The following is an 18,486-nucleotide window of genomic DNA, read 5'->3' on the forward strand; positions in this document are numbered from 1 at the left end:
CTAGCGTAGCTGTTGCATGAGCTGAATCAGCAAGAATGAGAGGAGTGCATGCCAAGCATGCAGTTTCAATGCCAATGGAGAAAGCTCATATAGACATGGAGAACGCTCAATCAGAGCCTTTATTGAGCGCACGTGAAGCTGAAGCTGCCTTAGCAAAGACAAAGGTGTATGAGCAGCAGCTGACAAGGCAGTGGTGGTCGTTTCTCTGGGAAGGTTATTCAAGAACCGACCACCAGTGCAAGCCCTCTAATACAACATTGTTGTTCACACAAGGATAGAATCAAAGCAGTATACAAAGATACCATGCTTCATACCAAATTTTTACATTGTCCTCCTCCTGAACTGCATTCTCTGCTTCAGATTCAAACACAAAGAAAGATAAATCCTCATTTAAGGAACAAATTGAGAAGTGTCCAAAGCCAGCCAACTTGGAAACACGTGGGTGTACACCACTCAATGAGGGAAGGCAAGGGCCGACTAATGCATCAGTGGCTCACGTCATAACAGAAGTTACTGCAAAACAACTGTACAGCCCTCACTCACTGCATCAGGCTGTGATGATAAATCACCACTAGACAATAGTTCGAAATGCTGAGACTGGCCAGAAAAGCCCTGAGGCAGAGTCAGTCCGAAGGTGAACAAGATAATCATCTATAGAGTGGTGGTGAATCTGGAGAGAGTAGCAGAAACAGGAGAAACAGTAACAATTTATTGTAGAACATAGATGGACACAGGGTGTAGCAAGCACTAGTGATCTCCAGGAAACTGAACCAAGAACCTACGAACACTTCAGAAAAATTAGACCAAGATACAGCTGTAAATTCAGGGCCATCACCTTGGGCTACTACCGGTTCTAGCACACCCCCAGCAGAGCATGGTGGGGAGTCAGCTGAGCATTCATCAGATGTAGTTACTTCCTCACACTATAAAAATATGCTCTGGAACATCAGTAGCTGCTGTAAGAGCAAATGGATTTGTCGTGGAACCAAAAAGAGGGGAAGTCGGCTTGCCCTCGCCAACCCTCATTGTTTGCAATCATATTCCCAACAGGGATGAAACCTGAACTCCTGAAACTGCACGTGGTCATTCATATCTTAAGGACATAGCTAACAAGATTCTCCCACCTGACCTTTCTGTTGAGATTCTACTGTTTTTTGGCAGAGACACCATCCATGCACATAAGGTACGCAAACAGCACAATGCACTTTATGCCTAATGACTAGACCTAGGTTGGGTCGTAGTGGGTAAAGTCTGCTTGTCACCCACTGTCAGTGTATTTCAGACCAAGGTGCTGGAGAATGGGCACCCAAATCATTTCAGACCCTGTGAGAATAGTATCTATATTGAAGAGAAGATTGTAGGTTAACAAATTTGTAAGTAGTGTTTGGCACATCTGTGAACAACCTCTCAGCACAGAGCATTAAAATTGGGCAAAGGTAAAATCCTTCTTGTTCAAAGACAGGTGTATGCAGAGGAAGTGCAGTGCATCACAAAGCAAGAACCTTTTCCAATCCAAAGTTACCTGTGTGAACTCTATCTCTTTTTTAACTTTGAGGGGCTACAGTGATTTCGAGGACATATGAAGTGAATTGTGCCTTCTTAATAGGTACCTCACCCAATCATCATTTAGGGTGAGCAACACATCACCAGTCTGCTTATTAAGCATAACCACAAGTATGTCATTAAGAATGACAATTTTAAAGTGAGAACAGTTAAAGACTGTACAGTAAGACAGTGTAAGACTAGTCTCTGAGACTTATCTTTTGTCAAAGATGTGATAAAACAATAATTTGACTTTTAGTTTCAGTAGTTAAGTTTGACATCTTATAGATGTCAGGAGGGGAGAGTTCTGGCTTCTAGAAATGCTGTTCGTTTTGCACGAATGTCACTTCTTACCTGTAAGCGCTTTTTTTTTTTTTAAATAATTTCCTGCGCAGATTACTTTGGATTTCGACCTTTAGCACTCACAGTAGAAAGACAACTATCTCCATCCACTCTTTATTTGCCCTTGAAACAGCAATGAGTCTTAAGCTTTCTTAATATTGATAAACATTTAGTTCACGTACTTTGAAAGAAGTTTTATGTTTATCGCTTATTAAGCTGCAGTTGCACCATGAGTTCACTCTGGTCTACCTGGCCTGAGTGTTTTGCCATGTTCAACCAACAATCGTATTAATCAATAGTATATAGGTGTGCAACAATTTTGTATTGAACCTAATATATATTTTACTTAACTTTTCTCAGTTTAACAAGTTTTTCCTCATTTAAAGAACCCTGAAGAAAGCTTGCTGCTCAGGTGATATTTGAGGTGGTGTTTAACTCCTTGCTTAGCTTTGTATACACACATACTGCAAAGGCAGTACTCACCCTTGGAGCAGCTGAGCTCTCAAACTCAGATTACGTTTTCATTGGGGTGCAGTTGTGCAGCAACTTGCAGTGTGATTAAAAAGAGCTGGAATTAATATTTTTAAGAGGGTTCTTTGCATATAATGCAAGTCTGTCCCAATACTAATGCATCAAACACAGGAGAAACCAGCAATACCTGCCACATTGCTGAAAAGTGAAGAAAATCAGCAGGTAACATCTGTACACTTCATCTACCAGTTCAAAAGTTCGAAGAAATAGAAACAATTGGAGTATTATTTGGCAAGGCAGGGAGACTGAAAAGAAACAAGGAGTAAGTTGCCTTGTCAATGTTCTCACAAATAATCACGGAGGGAGATAATGTTTAAAGGAAAGTATCAGTACTCAATTTTAAAGACAACATTTGTTCATTATCTTTCCATGACCATGATTGTTCTTGTCAAATGTTTCTACAGGAGTGATTTGCCATTGCCTTCTTTTGGTAGAGGTGACCCCAGCCATCAATACTCTTCAGAGATTGTCCGCCTGGTGTCAGCAGTTGCATAACCAAGGCGTGATATGATCATCCACCACCTGCTCTCATGGCTTCAAATGACCCTGATCAGGGGGACTAAGCAGATGCTACACCTTGCCCAAGGGTGACCTGCAGGCTAGCAAAGGGAAGGAACGCCTTACACCTGCTTTGTTAGAGTCACATCTTCACACAGCCATCATCAACATTCACACATACACTCAGACTCAAGCTGACACAACTGTAAAGTCTGAGTAAAACTAAAGACCAACTCCACATCAACTGTATCTGTAAGACCCGCCAATTAGAAGTCAGAAGCTGGATGAAAGCAAGGCTTAAGCTTTAGATTTAAGGAAAATAACTAAAGCTGTTGCTGATCATTTCTAACAGTGGATGCCTATGAATACTGATGTGAACAAGACAGAGTCAGCTGCAATGTCAGTCAATTCAAATTCCCTGAATTGATCTGCCTATGCTAACAAGAGAAAAAAAGCCACTTGATTAGGTACCAGAGAATAGGTCATTTCTGTGCAATTATAGCCTACCAACAATCTCACAGAGCTCACTGAAACAATAACTGGAATTTCCAGTGATGGTGTATCAATTGCAGATTATTATGAGCAAGCTGGTATTGCATAGGTAATAAATACACATTGTATGACTTGATCAGAAGCTACGACAGCTCAAAACAAGAATCCATACTCATGAATTTAAACTCCATTAGGAGAAATAGGAAGTCTGACTCTTTCATACAATATTGGCCTAGCTGCACTTATAGTGAAGATGATGAAACATTAATGTATATCCAAATCTGCTAAATCAATGATCTCCAACGTTCCTCCTTCCACCCCAATCAGGAAAGCAAACAGGTTAATGGTCACTGCTACTTGATATGGTTCTATGTTCAAATGGTCTACAAGACGGCGCCACAGTAGCTTAACAGTTAGCGTGACTCTACTCCAGTTCGGGGCGTGGTAGTTTGGAGTGCAATTCCAATTAACTCCATTGGGTCTGTACATCCACCCCATGTCCGGGTGCTCCGGTTTCCTCCCACAGTCCAAAGACATACCAGCTAATAGGTTAAGTGGTCATTGTAAATTGTCCCGTAATAAAACCAGGGCTAAATCAGGGGTTGCTGGGCAGCGCAGCTCGAAGGGCTGAAGAGGCCTATTCCACACTATCTCAATAAATAAGTCCGGGGTTATCATTTTGTTCTCCTTTACACTGAAGAATGACAATAAGCAATCTTGAATCTTGAAGAGGCCACAGCTAAATGTAGATGACTTCAGGATTTCAAAGGTGCATTGCACATGTTCACCTTCCTTTCTAAACATCAATATGTGGATTCTACAACATTCGCTTGCATAGCTCCTTCCAGATACAAAAAAATCTCCAAGTGAATAATGCCCAAGAGGATAGGGAAGAAACTTTGTGTTCATTTGAAAAGGTACTTTCAGAGATATCACAGCATGAATCCATGAAAAGGAATCTAAGGCAAGGCAACAATGACAGTTCTAACTAATCCTTAGAAAAACTGTCCAGTATATATTTTTCTACTTCAGGATTCCTGGTCCCTCCACTCTTCCACAGTTCTTTTATTCCATTAGAATGCTCTATCAATATGCATTTTTAGTAAAATATTCCGCAATTCTTCGGGTTTAGAACCTCCCGTTATTAATTTCAGAGCAATTCAAGCAATTTAACTGATTTAGTCATTTCGGCCCAAAACATCGACTGTGCTTTTTTCCTGGCCTGCTGAGTTCCTCCAGCATTTCACGTGTGTTGCTCAAATTTCCAGCATCTGCAGATTTTCTCTTGTTTGGGGTTTAATTCACACCACTGTAAGGCATTTACTTGTTTTCCTCATGACTGCATGGGTCAGCAACCAGAGCGTTTCCTCTGGGTACTCTAGTTTCAAAGATGTACAGGTTAGAGTTAGTAAATCATGGGCATGCTGAATTGGTGCCAGAAGCATGGAGACACTTGCATGTTGCCATCAGCAGTATCCTCGAACTGCGTTGGTTGTTGACACAAATCACTATATGTTGATGTACATGAGATAAATAACACAATTTTTAAACTTAACCCCTTCACACCTTAAAGCTGTGCCCTCTAATACTCGACATTTCTACTCTGGGGAAAAGATAGTTGGCGTCTACCGTATTTATCTGCTAGCCAGTGGTGTAGTGCCAAACGCACAAGACTTCGAGGAGAGTGATCCCGGGTTCAAATCCAGCCGGCTCCTTGCACACTTTCCATCCATGCTGGGTTGATCATTGAGCTAGTAACTCTGCCTCGTAAAAAACAAACGCTAAGCAAACAGCAAGGTTGCCGCCCGATGCGCCACAAGGCGCTGATAGGAACAAAACCCACATCTATGCTTCTCAAATTGTTAAATTCAACGAGAACTTTTCCTCTCTCCTTTACATTTAAACAGGCAAGTTGTTGGGAGTTACAAAAGAAATACAGTTTCAAGAAAAAGTTTGTGAACCCTTTGCAATTACCTGGTTTTCTGCATTAGTTACTCATAACATGTGGTCTGAGCCAAAGAGAGAATGTACAAATTCCACATACACAATATCCAGTATGAGCAATTATATACATGCATATACATGGGGTCCTGTCAAGCACACTTTGGGTAGCTTAGACCCTTAGTAAAATCTTTATCTTGGAAAGCCAGAAGTGGATTTGCACCCTCATCACCATGGTCAGTAAAAAAAAACAAGGAACATCATAGAACATAGAATAGTACAGCACATTACAGGCCCTTCGGCCCACAATGTTGTGCCGACCCTCAAACACATGCATATATTGCAAAACCGTGAAGAACAAGTATGGATGATCAGAGAAATACCAGAAAAAACAAGATTTTTTTAAAAATACACAGCGACACCAGTACAATGAATTAATACTTTGCATCAGAAAATTTAAATGGAACACTACCACAACCTCTGGCAAACACACCAAAGCATAAACAGTTTAACATTTTCACACTACATCCAAGTCTTCCTACAGGATCCATGGGCCAAATCCTGGCAACATTCTATTCTGAATCCTCTGCCCTCACCTTGATTCAGAACAGAAGCATAAAAAAATGTTCAGTCCAGTCTCCAAGTCTCACCAGGGCTATAAAAGAAGAATTCTCAACTGTATTCAGCTAATCAGGCAGTTTAATGAAATGCACAGAAAACTTCAGGCTGAATCAAAAGTGGCCAGCTGAAACTAGGCGGCCATTCCTATTGTGCTTCCACATTTAACTGAAGTCAACAGAATAGCTTGACACACTATAGATTTTGCACATTTTTGTCTTTAACTACTTAAGTACATATACTGTGGACCCTAGAAATTGTACTTCTATTTATAGAGCCGGGACATTTTAAATGAGTTTTTCCTTTACATTTTCAACCTCAATCCAACACATGCAGAGGTGAATGCTATTGGGTTCATCAGATAGCCACCCTTTTTGGCCAAGCTGACAGCTAGAAAACTGCTCCCAAAATGAATTTACAGCAACGTGGTGAAAAGGAAAAAAAATTGTGTTTTTTTTAAGTAGCTGTTTTAAAGGTAAACACCTGGTAGACAGAGCTTTAAACTAATCAGAATGGGAGATCGCTCCAGTGACAGGGCGCTGAACAAGGTGAGAATGACCAACAAAGCTTAACTGAAAAGAACAAAAAATATAGACAAAGTTATATAACAGAAGTTAAATCTTGTCTAAAGCTCTGATCTCTTCATTTGAATATACAAAGCATTTTCAACAAGACAGATGAGTTAACAGCAGAAATAGTCATGCAAGTCTGATCGAACAGCTATTGTTTTCCGGGTGTTCAGCAGCACCAGGTATTCAATATATCAAATTGTAAATTTTTCAACACAATAAGCCAAAATTGAAAGGAAGACGGGGTAACATTTTCATAACAGCAGACATCAAGAGGGGTGTTGAGTTCTGATGTAGATGCAGTGAAATTGGTTTGGATGAAAAAGCTGAACAGCAAGTGAAAGAAGAGAGGCGAAGGTAATCTAAAGGCCAGTATATTGGAAGAATACCAAAGCCATGCATGAGGGGAACTGCAATAATGATGGGAGAATTCAAAATGCATATTGATTGGATAAACCAAACTGGCAAGGGTTTGTTGTTCTTAAGAACTTTCAGAATGTGTTAAGAATGGCTTTTTAAAGCAGTATGCTACAGGATTTGGGAAGAGGTCATTTTAGATTTCATCATGTCTAATGGAGAAGAATTAATTTTTAAAAATCTTGTGTCTTAAACACAAGATGTTGTCTATGAAATAAAGCTATGGTAGAACTTTAGATACAGTTTGAGGGTGAACATCCTATGTCAAAAACCTGACAACTCACATACAATGCTATAAAGATCATGTTTTTGGGGCTGGGTTAATAAGCCAAGAGACAGGTTAGTGAATAACCTCTTGTAGGTGTTTAAATAGCTAATTAATAACACTCAGCAGAAATGTATCTCAATTAGAAAGAGCAATTCCATGAGTAATGTTACAGATAGTCAGACCCCACTCAAAGTACCGTGTTAAGTTCTGGTCACCTCACTACAAGAAGGATGTGGATACTAAAGAAAGAGAGCAGAGTATATTTACAAGGCTGGTGCTTGGATTGGAGGGCATACCTTATGAGAATAGATTGAGTGAACTTGGCACCTCTCATCCTCCGTCGTTCCAAGAAGAAAAGGTCGAGTTCACTCATCCGGTTTTCATAAGGAATGCTCCTCAATCCAGGCAACATCCCTGGAAATCTCCTCTGCACGCTTTCTATGGTTTCCACATCCTTCCTGTAGTGAGGCGATCAGAACTGAGCACAGTACTCCAACTGGGGTCTGACCAGGGTCCTATATAGCTGCAACATTACCTCGGCTCCTAAATTCAATTCCACGATTAATGAAGGCCAATACACGGTATGCCTTCTTAACCACAGAGTCAACCTGCGCAGCTACTTTGAGTGTCCTATGGACTCAAACCCCAAGATCCCTCTGATCCTCCACACTGCCAAGAGTCTTACCATTAATACTATATTCTGCCATCATATTTGACCTACCAAAATGAACCACTTCACACTTATCTGGGTTGAACTCCATCTGCACGTCTTAGCCCAGTTCTGCATCATATCAATGTCCCGCTGTAACCTCTGACAACCCTCCACACTATCCACAACACCCCCAACCTTTGTGTCATCAGCAAACTTATTAACCCATCCCTCCACTTCCTCATCCAGGTCACTTATAAAAATCACAAAGAGTAGGGGTGCCAGAACAGATCCCTGAGGCACATCACTGGCCACGGACCTCCATGCAGAATATGACCCGTCTACAACCACTTTTTGCCTTCTGTGGGCAAACCAGTTCTGGATCCACAAAGCAACTTTGACTTCAATGGTTGGTAAAATTTAAGACTCCATTAAGGATGATGCTTCAGAGTACTTGGAAGCACATGATAAAATAGGCCAAAGTCAGCATGGTTTCTTAAAGGGAATGGCTTGACTAAAAAAACCTGCTCGAATTCTGAGGAATAACAAGCAGGATAGACAGTCAGAGTATGCTGCTTCCTTGGATTTTCAGAAGGCCTTTCACAACGTGCTGTACATGAGGCTGCTAAACAAGAAAGGAGCCCACGACATTACAGGAATGATACCAGCATGGACAGAAAATTGGCTGACTGCCAGGAGGCAAAGTGGAAATAATGGGGTTGCTGGTTGGGTGCCGTTGACTGATGGCGTTGGGATGGCTACTTTTTACATTACTCATGGAATTGATGGCTTTGTGACCAAGTGGAAGTAAAGGTTGCTTGGCTGCTCCCTTGCAGATTGAGCCAGATAAATACGATGTTAGCATTCATTTTGAGAGGACTAGAATGTAAAAGCAAAGATGTAATGCTGAGACTTTAAGACATTGGTCAAACTACATATGCATTACTGTGAGCAGTTTCAGGGCCCGTACGAATGAAATGTCTGCACTGGAGAAGATTCAGAGAAGGTTTACAATATCAAGGAGATGAACATTTGATGGCTCTGGGCCTGTACTCACAGGAGCATATGAAAACGATGGAGTATCTCATTCCAACCCATTGAACACCGAAAGGCTGGATAGAGCGGACATATAACCATATAACAATTACAGCATGGAAACAGGCCATCTCAGCCCTTCTAGTCTATGCCGAACGCTTACTCTCACCTAATCCCACTGACCCGCACTCAGCCCATAACCCTCCATTCCTTTCCTGTCCATATACCTATCCAATTTTACTTTAAATGACAATATTGAACCTGCCTCTACCACTTCTGCTGGAAGCTCTTTCCACACAGCTACCACTCTCTGAGTAAAGAAATTCCCCCTCATGCTACCCCTAAAGTTTTGCCCCCTAACTCTCATGTCCTCTTGTTTTAATCTCCCCTACTCTCAATGGAAAAAGCTTATCCATGTCAACTCTATCTATCCCCGTCATAATTTTAAATACCTTTATCAAGTCACCCCCAACCTTCTACGCTCTAAAGAATAAAGACCTAACTTGTTCAGCCTTTCCCTGTAACCTAGGTGCTGAAACCCAGGTAACATTCTAGTAAATCTCCTCTGTACTCTCTCTATTTTGTTGACATCTTTCATGTAATTCAGTGACCAGAACTGTACACAATACTCCAAATTTGGCCTCACCAATGCCTTGTACAATTTTTACATTACATCCCAACTCCTATACTCAATGCTCTGACTTATAAAGGCCAGCATACCAAAAGCTTTCTTCACCACCCTATCACATGAAAAGAATGTTTCCATTAATGGGAGAGTCTAGGACCAGAGGCCATAGCTCAGAATAAAAAAAATCCCATTAGATTTATTTACCCAGAAGAAGGTAAATCTGTGGAATTCATTGCCAAAGATAACTGTGGAATCATTGGGTATAGTATTGCGATCAGTAAGGGCATCAAAGGTTATGGTAAAGCAGGAGAATGGGGCTAAAGGGGAAAAAAATATAATCATCCATGATAGACAGGGGAGCAGATTCAATGATCGCTTCTGCTCCTATGGATTTATTAGTGTTTAAACAGAAAAGGCGACAGACAAGCCAAATACAGAGAGATCTAAGTAATCGTATGCATGAATCTCAGAACAGTAGCAGACAAGTGCTGCGAGTAATTAAGAGGGCAAATGGCATATTGACTTTTATTGCAGAGTGGATAGAGTTTAAAAATACACAAGCTTTGTTTCAAATGCATGAGACATAGACAAGGCCTCTGCACAACAGTTTTGGTCACTTTACCCAGAACAGATATTGTATATTGGATTTCTGGCATCTTCCCCCTTCCTTTCCAGTCCTGAGAAAGGACTTGGCTTGAAACGTTGACTTGTTTATTCATTTCTGTAGATGTTGCCTGACCTGCTGAGTTCCACCAGCATTTTGTATGTGTTACTTTGCATATTGGTGGCAATCAGCAATTCACCAAGGAATTTCCTGGGATGAGGGGATTGTTCTCACAAGCTAAACAAGAAGGCAAGTAATTAAGAGGGCAAATAGCATATTGACCTTTATTGCAGAGTGGATGGAGTTTAAAAAAAGGCAAGTTTTGTTTCAAATGCATGAGGCATAGACAAGGCCTCTGCACAACAGTTTTGATCACTTTACCCAGACGAGACATTGTATATTGGATTTCTGGCATCTTTACCCCTTTCTTTCCAGTCCTGAAGAAGAGTTTATACCCTTTACAATTTAGAAGAATGAGGAGTGACATTATTGCAACATAAAATCATATATACATACATATATAATATACACACACACACACACACACACACACACACACACACACACACACACACACACACACACGTAGGGCTATGGGGAACCAGGACAAAGCCTGAGATAAAACTCCATTATCATATTGAATGTCAGTTCACGCTTAAGGAACCAGCTGATCCAGTCATGCTATTTCATTGCGTTCTTGTTCTGTGAGAAATGGGGAAATTTATTTACTAGCTGGGGTCACATCAAGCACAGAAGTAATATGGCTTAGGTTGCTGTTGACCAATCATCTCATCCCTGGATGTCACTACAAGAGTTCCATATTGCAACCTGAGGCCCACCACACATGAAGAGCCAATGCTCTTTGGCTGCTTCAGTACTCAACTTGTCTCGAGATTAAGCTCAAAAATAGGGTTGATCACTATAACCCTATCTGCAACTTCTCAGATAAAGAAACAGTTCTTGCCCAGAGGCAGAAAGATTTGGATCAGTGCCATGATTGTTATAATGGAATACTCTCCAAATGCATGCATCAGAATCAATGCAACATCCAAGAGTCTGATACTACACTGGACAAATTTCCCCTTAATCTCCATCCTTACCATATCTTCAATTGCCAGCACACTGCAGTTTCAGTGTGGTTTCTTTACATGAGGTATGACAACATCTTCCAATCCTGCAACCTTAACTTCCAAGGATCCAAGTTGCAAGTATATTGGATGAAAAAAAACTCTCCATATGAGATACCAGTATTTTTTCCAACACCATATTACTTTCCCAGGACACCTCTACAGCTACTGTGGTTTAAGAAGGAAGCTTTCTTTGCCAGGATAACTTGGATGGGTCCCAAGGGTCAAACTTGCTAGCAACATTCATGTCCAGAATTTTGTCAAGATAGTAAGTTACGCTGCTTTCAGCCGAGTCCTGACGTGCTTGCTCACTAGAGAGACTGCAGATGCTGAAACCTGGCACAAAAACATTTCCTGAAAGAACTCAATGAGTCAAGCCTCATTTGCTCAGTCAAAATGAACCAGACCGAAATCCTGATGCAGTGTTTTGATCCAAAACATGGCCAATACCTTCCCTCCCACAGATGACGCTCAACTTACTGAGTTCCTCCAACAAATTATTTGTTGCTCTCTAATAAACAGTTCATTGAAGCAGCTTCATTGCAGACTACTGGAATAAGAATTTTAAAAGTTTGAAGAGTTCCAAAAAAATCTAATACTAATTGAAAAGGTCACTGCCACCAAGAGACCCTCTAGTTCACCCAACTGTCATTGTACTCACTGAGTTTGAAGAGCCTTTGGGTCTATCATTTATGACCATTTCCCAATATAACTCAGCAGAATTGTTAATGAAATGCACTCACTCAGTTTTGGTACTAACAACTATAAGGTGAATTTTTTTTAAATAGTGGGAGATGGAAAGTTCACTTAAAAGTTAACATTTGGGATACCAGAAGTAATTAGAAAGGTGAAGTGTTGGCCTTTGATACAAGGGTTGAGGGCACATCTTACTACAACATAGAAGATATTTGCATTCTTATGTCAGTGGCCAAGAACTGAAGTAATAGGAGAAAATCACCCTGAAATTTGAGAAGAAGCTAAAGACTTATCTGTATCAGTATTACAGTGGAGTAAAGGAAATTAGAGTTATGAGAGGAGTTGGCCATAATTGATTAGAAAAGAACACTGGCAAGGATGACGACAGGGTAGCAATGAATGGAATTTCTGGAAGCAATTCAGAAGGATATATACATCCCAAAGAGGAAGAAGTATCCTAAAGCAAAGATGACAACTCCAGCTAACAAGAGAAGTCAAAGCCAAAGAGAGGGCATATAACAGAGCAAAAAATAGTAGGAAGATAGAGGCTTGGGAATTTTTTTTAAACCAGTAGAAGGCAACTAAAAAAGTCATTAAGGTTACGATGAATACAAAAGTAAGCTAGCCAATATATTAAACATACTAAAAATTTCTTCAGATACATAAAGAGTAAAAGAGAGGCAAGACTGGATATTGGACTGCTGGAAAATGATGGTAGAGAGGTAGTAACGGGGGCAAGGAAATGGCAGACAAACTGAATGAAATGTTTTGCATCAGTCTTCACTGTGGAAGACACTAGCAGTATGGTGGAAGTTCCATGTGTCAGGGGTCATGAAGTGTGTGAAGTTACCATAACCAGAGAGAAGGTTCTTGTAAACTGAAAGGTCTGAAGGTAGATAGATCACCTGGACCAGATGGTGTACACCCCAGAGTTCTGAAAGAGGTGCCTGAAGAGATCATAGAGGAATCAGTAATGATCTTTCAGGAATCACTAGATTCTGTAATGGTTCTGGAAGACTGGAAAATTGCAAATGTCACTCCACTCTTCAAAAAGGAGAGAGGCAGGAGAAGGGAAATTACAGGCCAGTTAGTCTGACCTCAGTGGTTGGGAAGATGTTGGAGACCTCAGGGTACTTGAAGCACAAAGTACGCTGTCATCAGCATTATTTCCCCAGGGGAAAATCTTGTCTGACAAATCTGTTGGAATTCGTTGAAGAAATAACAATGAGGATAGACAAAGGAGAATTGATTGATTTTGTGCACTTGGATTTTCAGTAGGCCTTTGACAAGGTGCCACACAAGGCTGTTTAGCAAGCTACATGAGCCCATGGAAAGATTCTAGAAAGATTCTAGCATGAATAATGCAGTAGCTGATTGGCAGGAGGCAAAGAGTGGGAATGAAGGGAGGCTTTTCCGGCTGGTTGCCGGTGACTAGTGGTGTTTCTCAGGGGTCTGTGTTGGGACCAATTATTTTTATGTTACATGTCAATAATTTGGATTATGGAATTGATGGCTTTGTTGCAAAGTTTGCAGGCGCTATGAAGATAGGTAGAAAGGCAGATAGTTTTGAGATGCTACAGAAGGGCTTAAACAGATTAGGAGAATAGGCAGATGGAATACAGTCAGGAAGTGTATGGTCATGCACTCTGGTAGAAGAAATGAAAGGGTTGACTATTTTTTAAATGGATAGAAAATGCAAAAACCTGAGGTGCAAAGGGACTTGGGAATCCTTGCGCAGGATTCCCTAATGGTTAATTTGTGCAGAATGTAAATACGATGTCAGCATTCATTTCAAGAGGACTAGAATATAAAAGCAAGGAAGTAATTTTGAAACTTTATAGAGCACTGGTGAGCAGGTTTGGGCCATTCATCTTAGAAAGGATGTGCTGAAACTGGAGAAAGTTCAAAGGAAGTTCATGAAAATGATTCCAGGATTGAATGGCTTGTCGCATGAAGAGTGTTTGATGGCTCTGGGTCTGTACTCACAAGAGCAAGGGGAGACCTCACTGAAGTCTATCAAAAGGTGAAAGGCCTTGAAAGAATGGATGTGGAGAGAATGTTTCCTACGGTTGTCTAAGACCAGAGGACACAGCCTCAGAATAGAGAGGGCGTCCTTATAGAACGGAGATGAGGAGGAATTTCTTCAGCCAGAGTGGTGAATCTGTGGAATTTGTTGCCACAGGCAGCTGTGGAGGCCACTTCTTTAAGGCAGAGGTTGACAGATTCTTTGACTGGTGAGGGCATGAAGGGATATGGGGAGATACAGGAGAAGGCAGGTGACGGGCTGAGAGGAAAAATGGAACAGCCATGATGAAATAGGGGGGCAGTCTCAATGAGCTGAACGGCTTACTCCTCCTACATCTTATGGTCTACGGTCTTATTCACCAACATGAATACTTCAGTAAACAATGATCAATGGTTACATAAAGCTCACATTCATGATAGTGAGGAATTCTGTTATGGCTGAGGACACAGAGGTGTGCAATTTGAACTTGCAAAAAACTAGATACAAAAATGCAAACGCACAGTGTGCCAATTTCTGAGGATTATCTTTTGTTCTGCAGTAAGAGATCCTTTTCCAAAGGACTAGCAAAGCATTGGTATACTTCATCCACTGATACCCACATGTGATAGTGTGGCACTTTTAATAAAGACCAAGTTCAATCACTTCAAAAATCAAGTTATAAGACAATATGCCCAATATAACAAACAAGAGATTCCACAGACGTTGAAAATCTTGAGCAACACACATAACAATCTGGAGGAACTCAGCTGGTCTCTATGGAGGGGAATAAACAGTCAATGTTTCAGCTCGAGACCCTTCATTTGGACTGAAAAGGCAGTAGCTATAAAGAGGAGGAGGGAGAGAAGTAAAAGCTGGCAGATGATAGTTGACACCAGTTTATTTATTTATGGTAGAGCTGAGAGTAGGCCTTCTGGCCCTTCAAGCCAGCCTGCCCAGCATTCCCGGATCTAACCCTAGCCTAATCAGGGTACAACTTCGCCAATTAACCGACTGTGAGGGGAAACCCACAGATTCCACAACGTGTTGCTGTGTATTCCAGGAAGGGTAGGAGAGTCCACCGCTTAGCAGCATCTACACTGGGATGAGTATTGTCCACAACTCGGGATGGGAGAAACTCAGCCTAAGGTGGTGGAGGATGCAAATACGGTGGGAAATACTCCAAAGAAGCGTGGCGAGAAAGGACACGACCAAGGTACAGAAGGGATGCTGCTATGCAAAGGAATAGGGTCGTTAGATCCCAGGAAAAGAAAGCAAGGAAGGTGAACCTGGCCCCTAGGAATGGCGGGCAAGGAAAGGGGGTGAAGAGCATAGAATAGACCCCCAGCTCGCTTGTGGAGGGGGGGACGGGGCGAAACCACAACCCGGGGCTGCTGGGTGGGGGAGGGAAGTGCACAGCCCCTCGGCGAGGGGAGGAACAGAGCCCCGGGGTGAGGAGGAGCACGGCCGCCAGGAACCAGGGAAACGAGAGGCAAACCCGCAGGTGAAAAGGATCAGAAGCCCGGGTTGAGGGAAAGGGGAGAGCAGGCGGGCTCCCGCCCGTCTCCCACCTCACCTCACCCCGCTCCATACGACAATCAGGCCTCTCTCTACTCGCGGGCCCAGCTACAGGCCGCGACCCTCGCACACGCCTGCCTGCCTGCCTGCCTGCCTCCCCCGGGGTCAGAGCCCGGCGCCATTCGCTCGGCGCGGGCCACCCACTGCGCGCCGCTGCTTCTGTGTCTCTGTGCATGTGTATGTGCGAGAGCCCGAGGCCCGGCCGCTCGCGTTCCCCGGCTCCAGCGGCACCCACCTCCGACCCGGTACATGTTGGCTGCCATCTTGCTGCGTGCCCTGGGCGGTGCGAGGAGGGAACTGCTCCCGCGGCCTGGCACTCCGGCTCGGCTACGCTCCGCCTCCTCGGTGTCGCCGAGTAGGCCCCGCCGCCGCCCCGCTCGGCAATCTCCGTGTGCGCTCGGCTCCGGGCAGGCGAGGGGGTGGGGGAAGGGTCGGGATTGTTGTCAGACTCCGCCCCCGGGGCCTGGGCCTGGGCCTGGGCCTCGACTCCTGGTCGCGCAGCCACCTCTCGGGCCGCTCGCCTGTCAGCACGATGCCCCGATGCCCCGTCGCCCTGCACTCGGCCGCACGCCCGCCTCACCGCTCTGCCGCTTCTCCCGCCGCGCGCTTCCCGTCTCCATGGAAACCCCGCCTGGCGGCACCCGGCCGCCGCCTTAAAGCTGGGTCGTCCCATGGCCCATTAATGGTTGTGCAACCATAATTCGAATGGAAATCAGAAAGAGAAGTGGCGGTGGGGAAAGGGGAAGGCCAATCAGTTCTTCGCCATTCAAGGATGATTTTCTACCACAGTGACAATTTTCTTGTCCTAACTATTGTTGTAAGATCTCAGAATACGCAACAGGCTGCAATTGCTGGCATCTGGAGGAACACTGAAAATACTGGAGTGACTCAGGGCGTCAGGTAGCATCTGTGGAGCAAACACGAGGAAATCTGCAGATGCTGGAAATTCAAGCAACACACACAAAATGCTGGTGGAACGCAGCAGGCCAGGCAGCATCTATAGGGAGAAGCGCTGTCGACGTTTCAGAGTTCTGACAAAGGGTCTCGGCCCAAAACGTCAACAGTGCTTCTCCCTATAGATGCTGCCTGGCCTGCTGCGTTCCACCAGCATTTTGTGTGTGTTATCTGTGGAGCAAGTTGAACACCTGTCGTTTTGAGTCAACATCCTTCATCCAGACTCATGACTAGAGTTGACCTGAATCGTCAGTTATCCACTTTCCTCCATAGAAGTCACCTAACCTGCTGAACTCCTCAGCATCTTGTGTGTTTGAAGATCACAGGGATAACCCTGCCCTCCTATACTTTATGAGAGCTGGACCACTTGCAGCAAGCATCCCTAGGCACTGGAGAAGTAACGCCAACAATATCCCATCAAAACCCTCCAAATTCACTGGAACGATAAGTGAACCAATATCACTGGCCACTGTTCAGGACAACATCTCCAGTACTGAGGTCCTAATTGCAATCTAACTATTCAGATCAAAAGCACCCAGAAGCCCAGAGTAAGTTCACTAATCCACAAAAGGACAATCTTCTCCTACTGTCATACCTGTCAAAGTATCGCTGGTTCCCACAACAGCTTCATTAGTCACCTTGTAGAAAGATGCCCAGGCCACTCTGAACAGCAACACCTTTCAATCTCTTACCATTTTAAAAATCAGTGACTTTTCTGTTTTCTTTATCGAAGTGGATAACCCACATTTTCTTTCGCATTATATTCCATCAGTTCTTTCCCTGTCTGTGCTTTTGTGAAGCCCATGCCCTCTCTACATACTCCTCACAATCCACACTACCGCCTAGCTTTGTATCAGCAACAGGCCTGGGTATAGTACACTCATTAATATAGAGGATTGACAATGCCTGGGAACCCAGAACTGATCACAAAGCAACGTGCTACATACAGTCTCCTCAGCTGAAAAATAACCTGCTTATTCTCACCCTTTTCAAACTGTAGGTAAGGCCATTTTGCCTTTAGTGCCCATGTCAACTTATTGATAGATTGATCAAATTAGTGACACTCTCCTGCCCTTCCCCTGTGGTTCCGCGTCCTTTTCCCAGCCTCTTCATTCTCACATCATGCTCCAGAAGAGAGGATTACACATCCATATTCCCCATTCAGTTATTTGTTTGCTTGTTTGAGAAACATCACGCTTGCGGCCCAACGAGCCACGCCACCCACAACCCATTATTTAATACTACCCTAATCACAGAACCTATTAACCTACGAGCCAATGGGCCTTTGGAGTTTGGACTGTGGGAGGAAGCTGGAACAGCCAGAAGAAACCCACTCAGTTCAAACAAACTTGTACAGACAGCGCCGGAGTTTAAATCCAAACTCTGGAACACCCCAAGCTGTGATAGTCTCACACCCTACCACTCGCCCAAAATATTTCCTATGATCTACGCCCCTGATATGGCTCTCCAAGATCCCCACCACCACCCACCACTCCATGAGGAACAACCCCAGTCTATCCAGGCTCGGTTTATAGCGGAACTCTTTAGCTCAGGCAACTTCTTGGTGAATATTCCCTGCACACTCTCTCCTTTGCATTCAACACTCCAATCATATCGCACCGGAAACATCTCCATTTCCACCTCTCTCACACAGTTCTTTGCTTACCTTCATAGAATGTACAAGGAGTTGTGATTCTCTTTTCTGTGGTAAAATGGTGGATGGAGAATGGTGAACATGAGGCCAGACAGACAGACAGACATACTTTATTGATCCAGAGGGAAATTGGGTTTCGTTACAGTCACACCAACCAAGAATAGTGTAGAAATATAGCAATAAAAAACCATAAGCAATTAAATACTAATAAGTAAATTATTCCAAGTAGAAATAAGTCCAGGACCAGCCTATTGGCTCGGGGTGTCTGACACTCTGAGGGAGGAGTTGTAAAGTTTGATGGCCACAGGCAGGAATGACTTCCTATGACGCTCAGTGTTACA

At 43.2% G+C, this 18,486-nt stretch overlaps 1 protein-coding gene across 5 annotated transcripts in view; it reads right to left on the reverse strand.

Moving 5' to 3' along the window:
* The window catches only part of LOC140716364 (metastasis-associated protein MTA1-like), a 172,590-nt gene extending 156,466 nt beyond the window's left edge, over positions 1 to 16,124 (reverse strand). For 4 of the 5 annotated variants that reach the window (XM_073029028.1, XM_073029029.1, XM_073029027.1 and 1 more), the window contains exon 1: positions 15,773 to 16,124. In XM_073029028.1, the coding sequence (XP_072885129.1) occupies positions 15,773 to 15,800 (28 nt within the window). In that variant the 5' untranslated portion in view covers positions 15,801 to 16,124. The remainder of the gene's footprint in view (positions 1 to 15,772) is intronic. The other variant, XM_073029030.1, reaches the window with a different exon arrangement.
* Between the last annotated feature and the right edge of the window lie 2,362 nt (positions 16,125 to 18,486).

Source organism: Hemitrygon akajei, chromosome 25, assembly GCF_048418815.1.
Source record: "Hemitrygon akajei chromosome 25, sHemAka1.3, whole genome shotgun sequence".
Classification (NCBI taxonomy): domain Eukaryota; kingdom Metazoa; phylum Chordata; class Chondrichthyes; order Myliobatiformes; family Dasyatidae; genus Hemitrygon; species Hemitrygon akajei.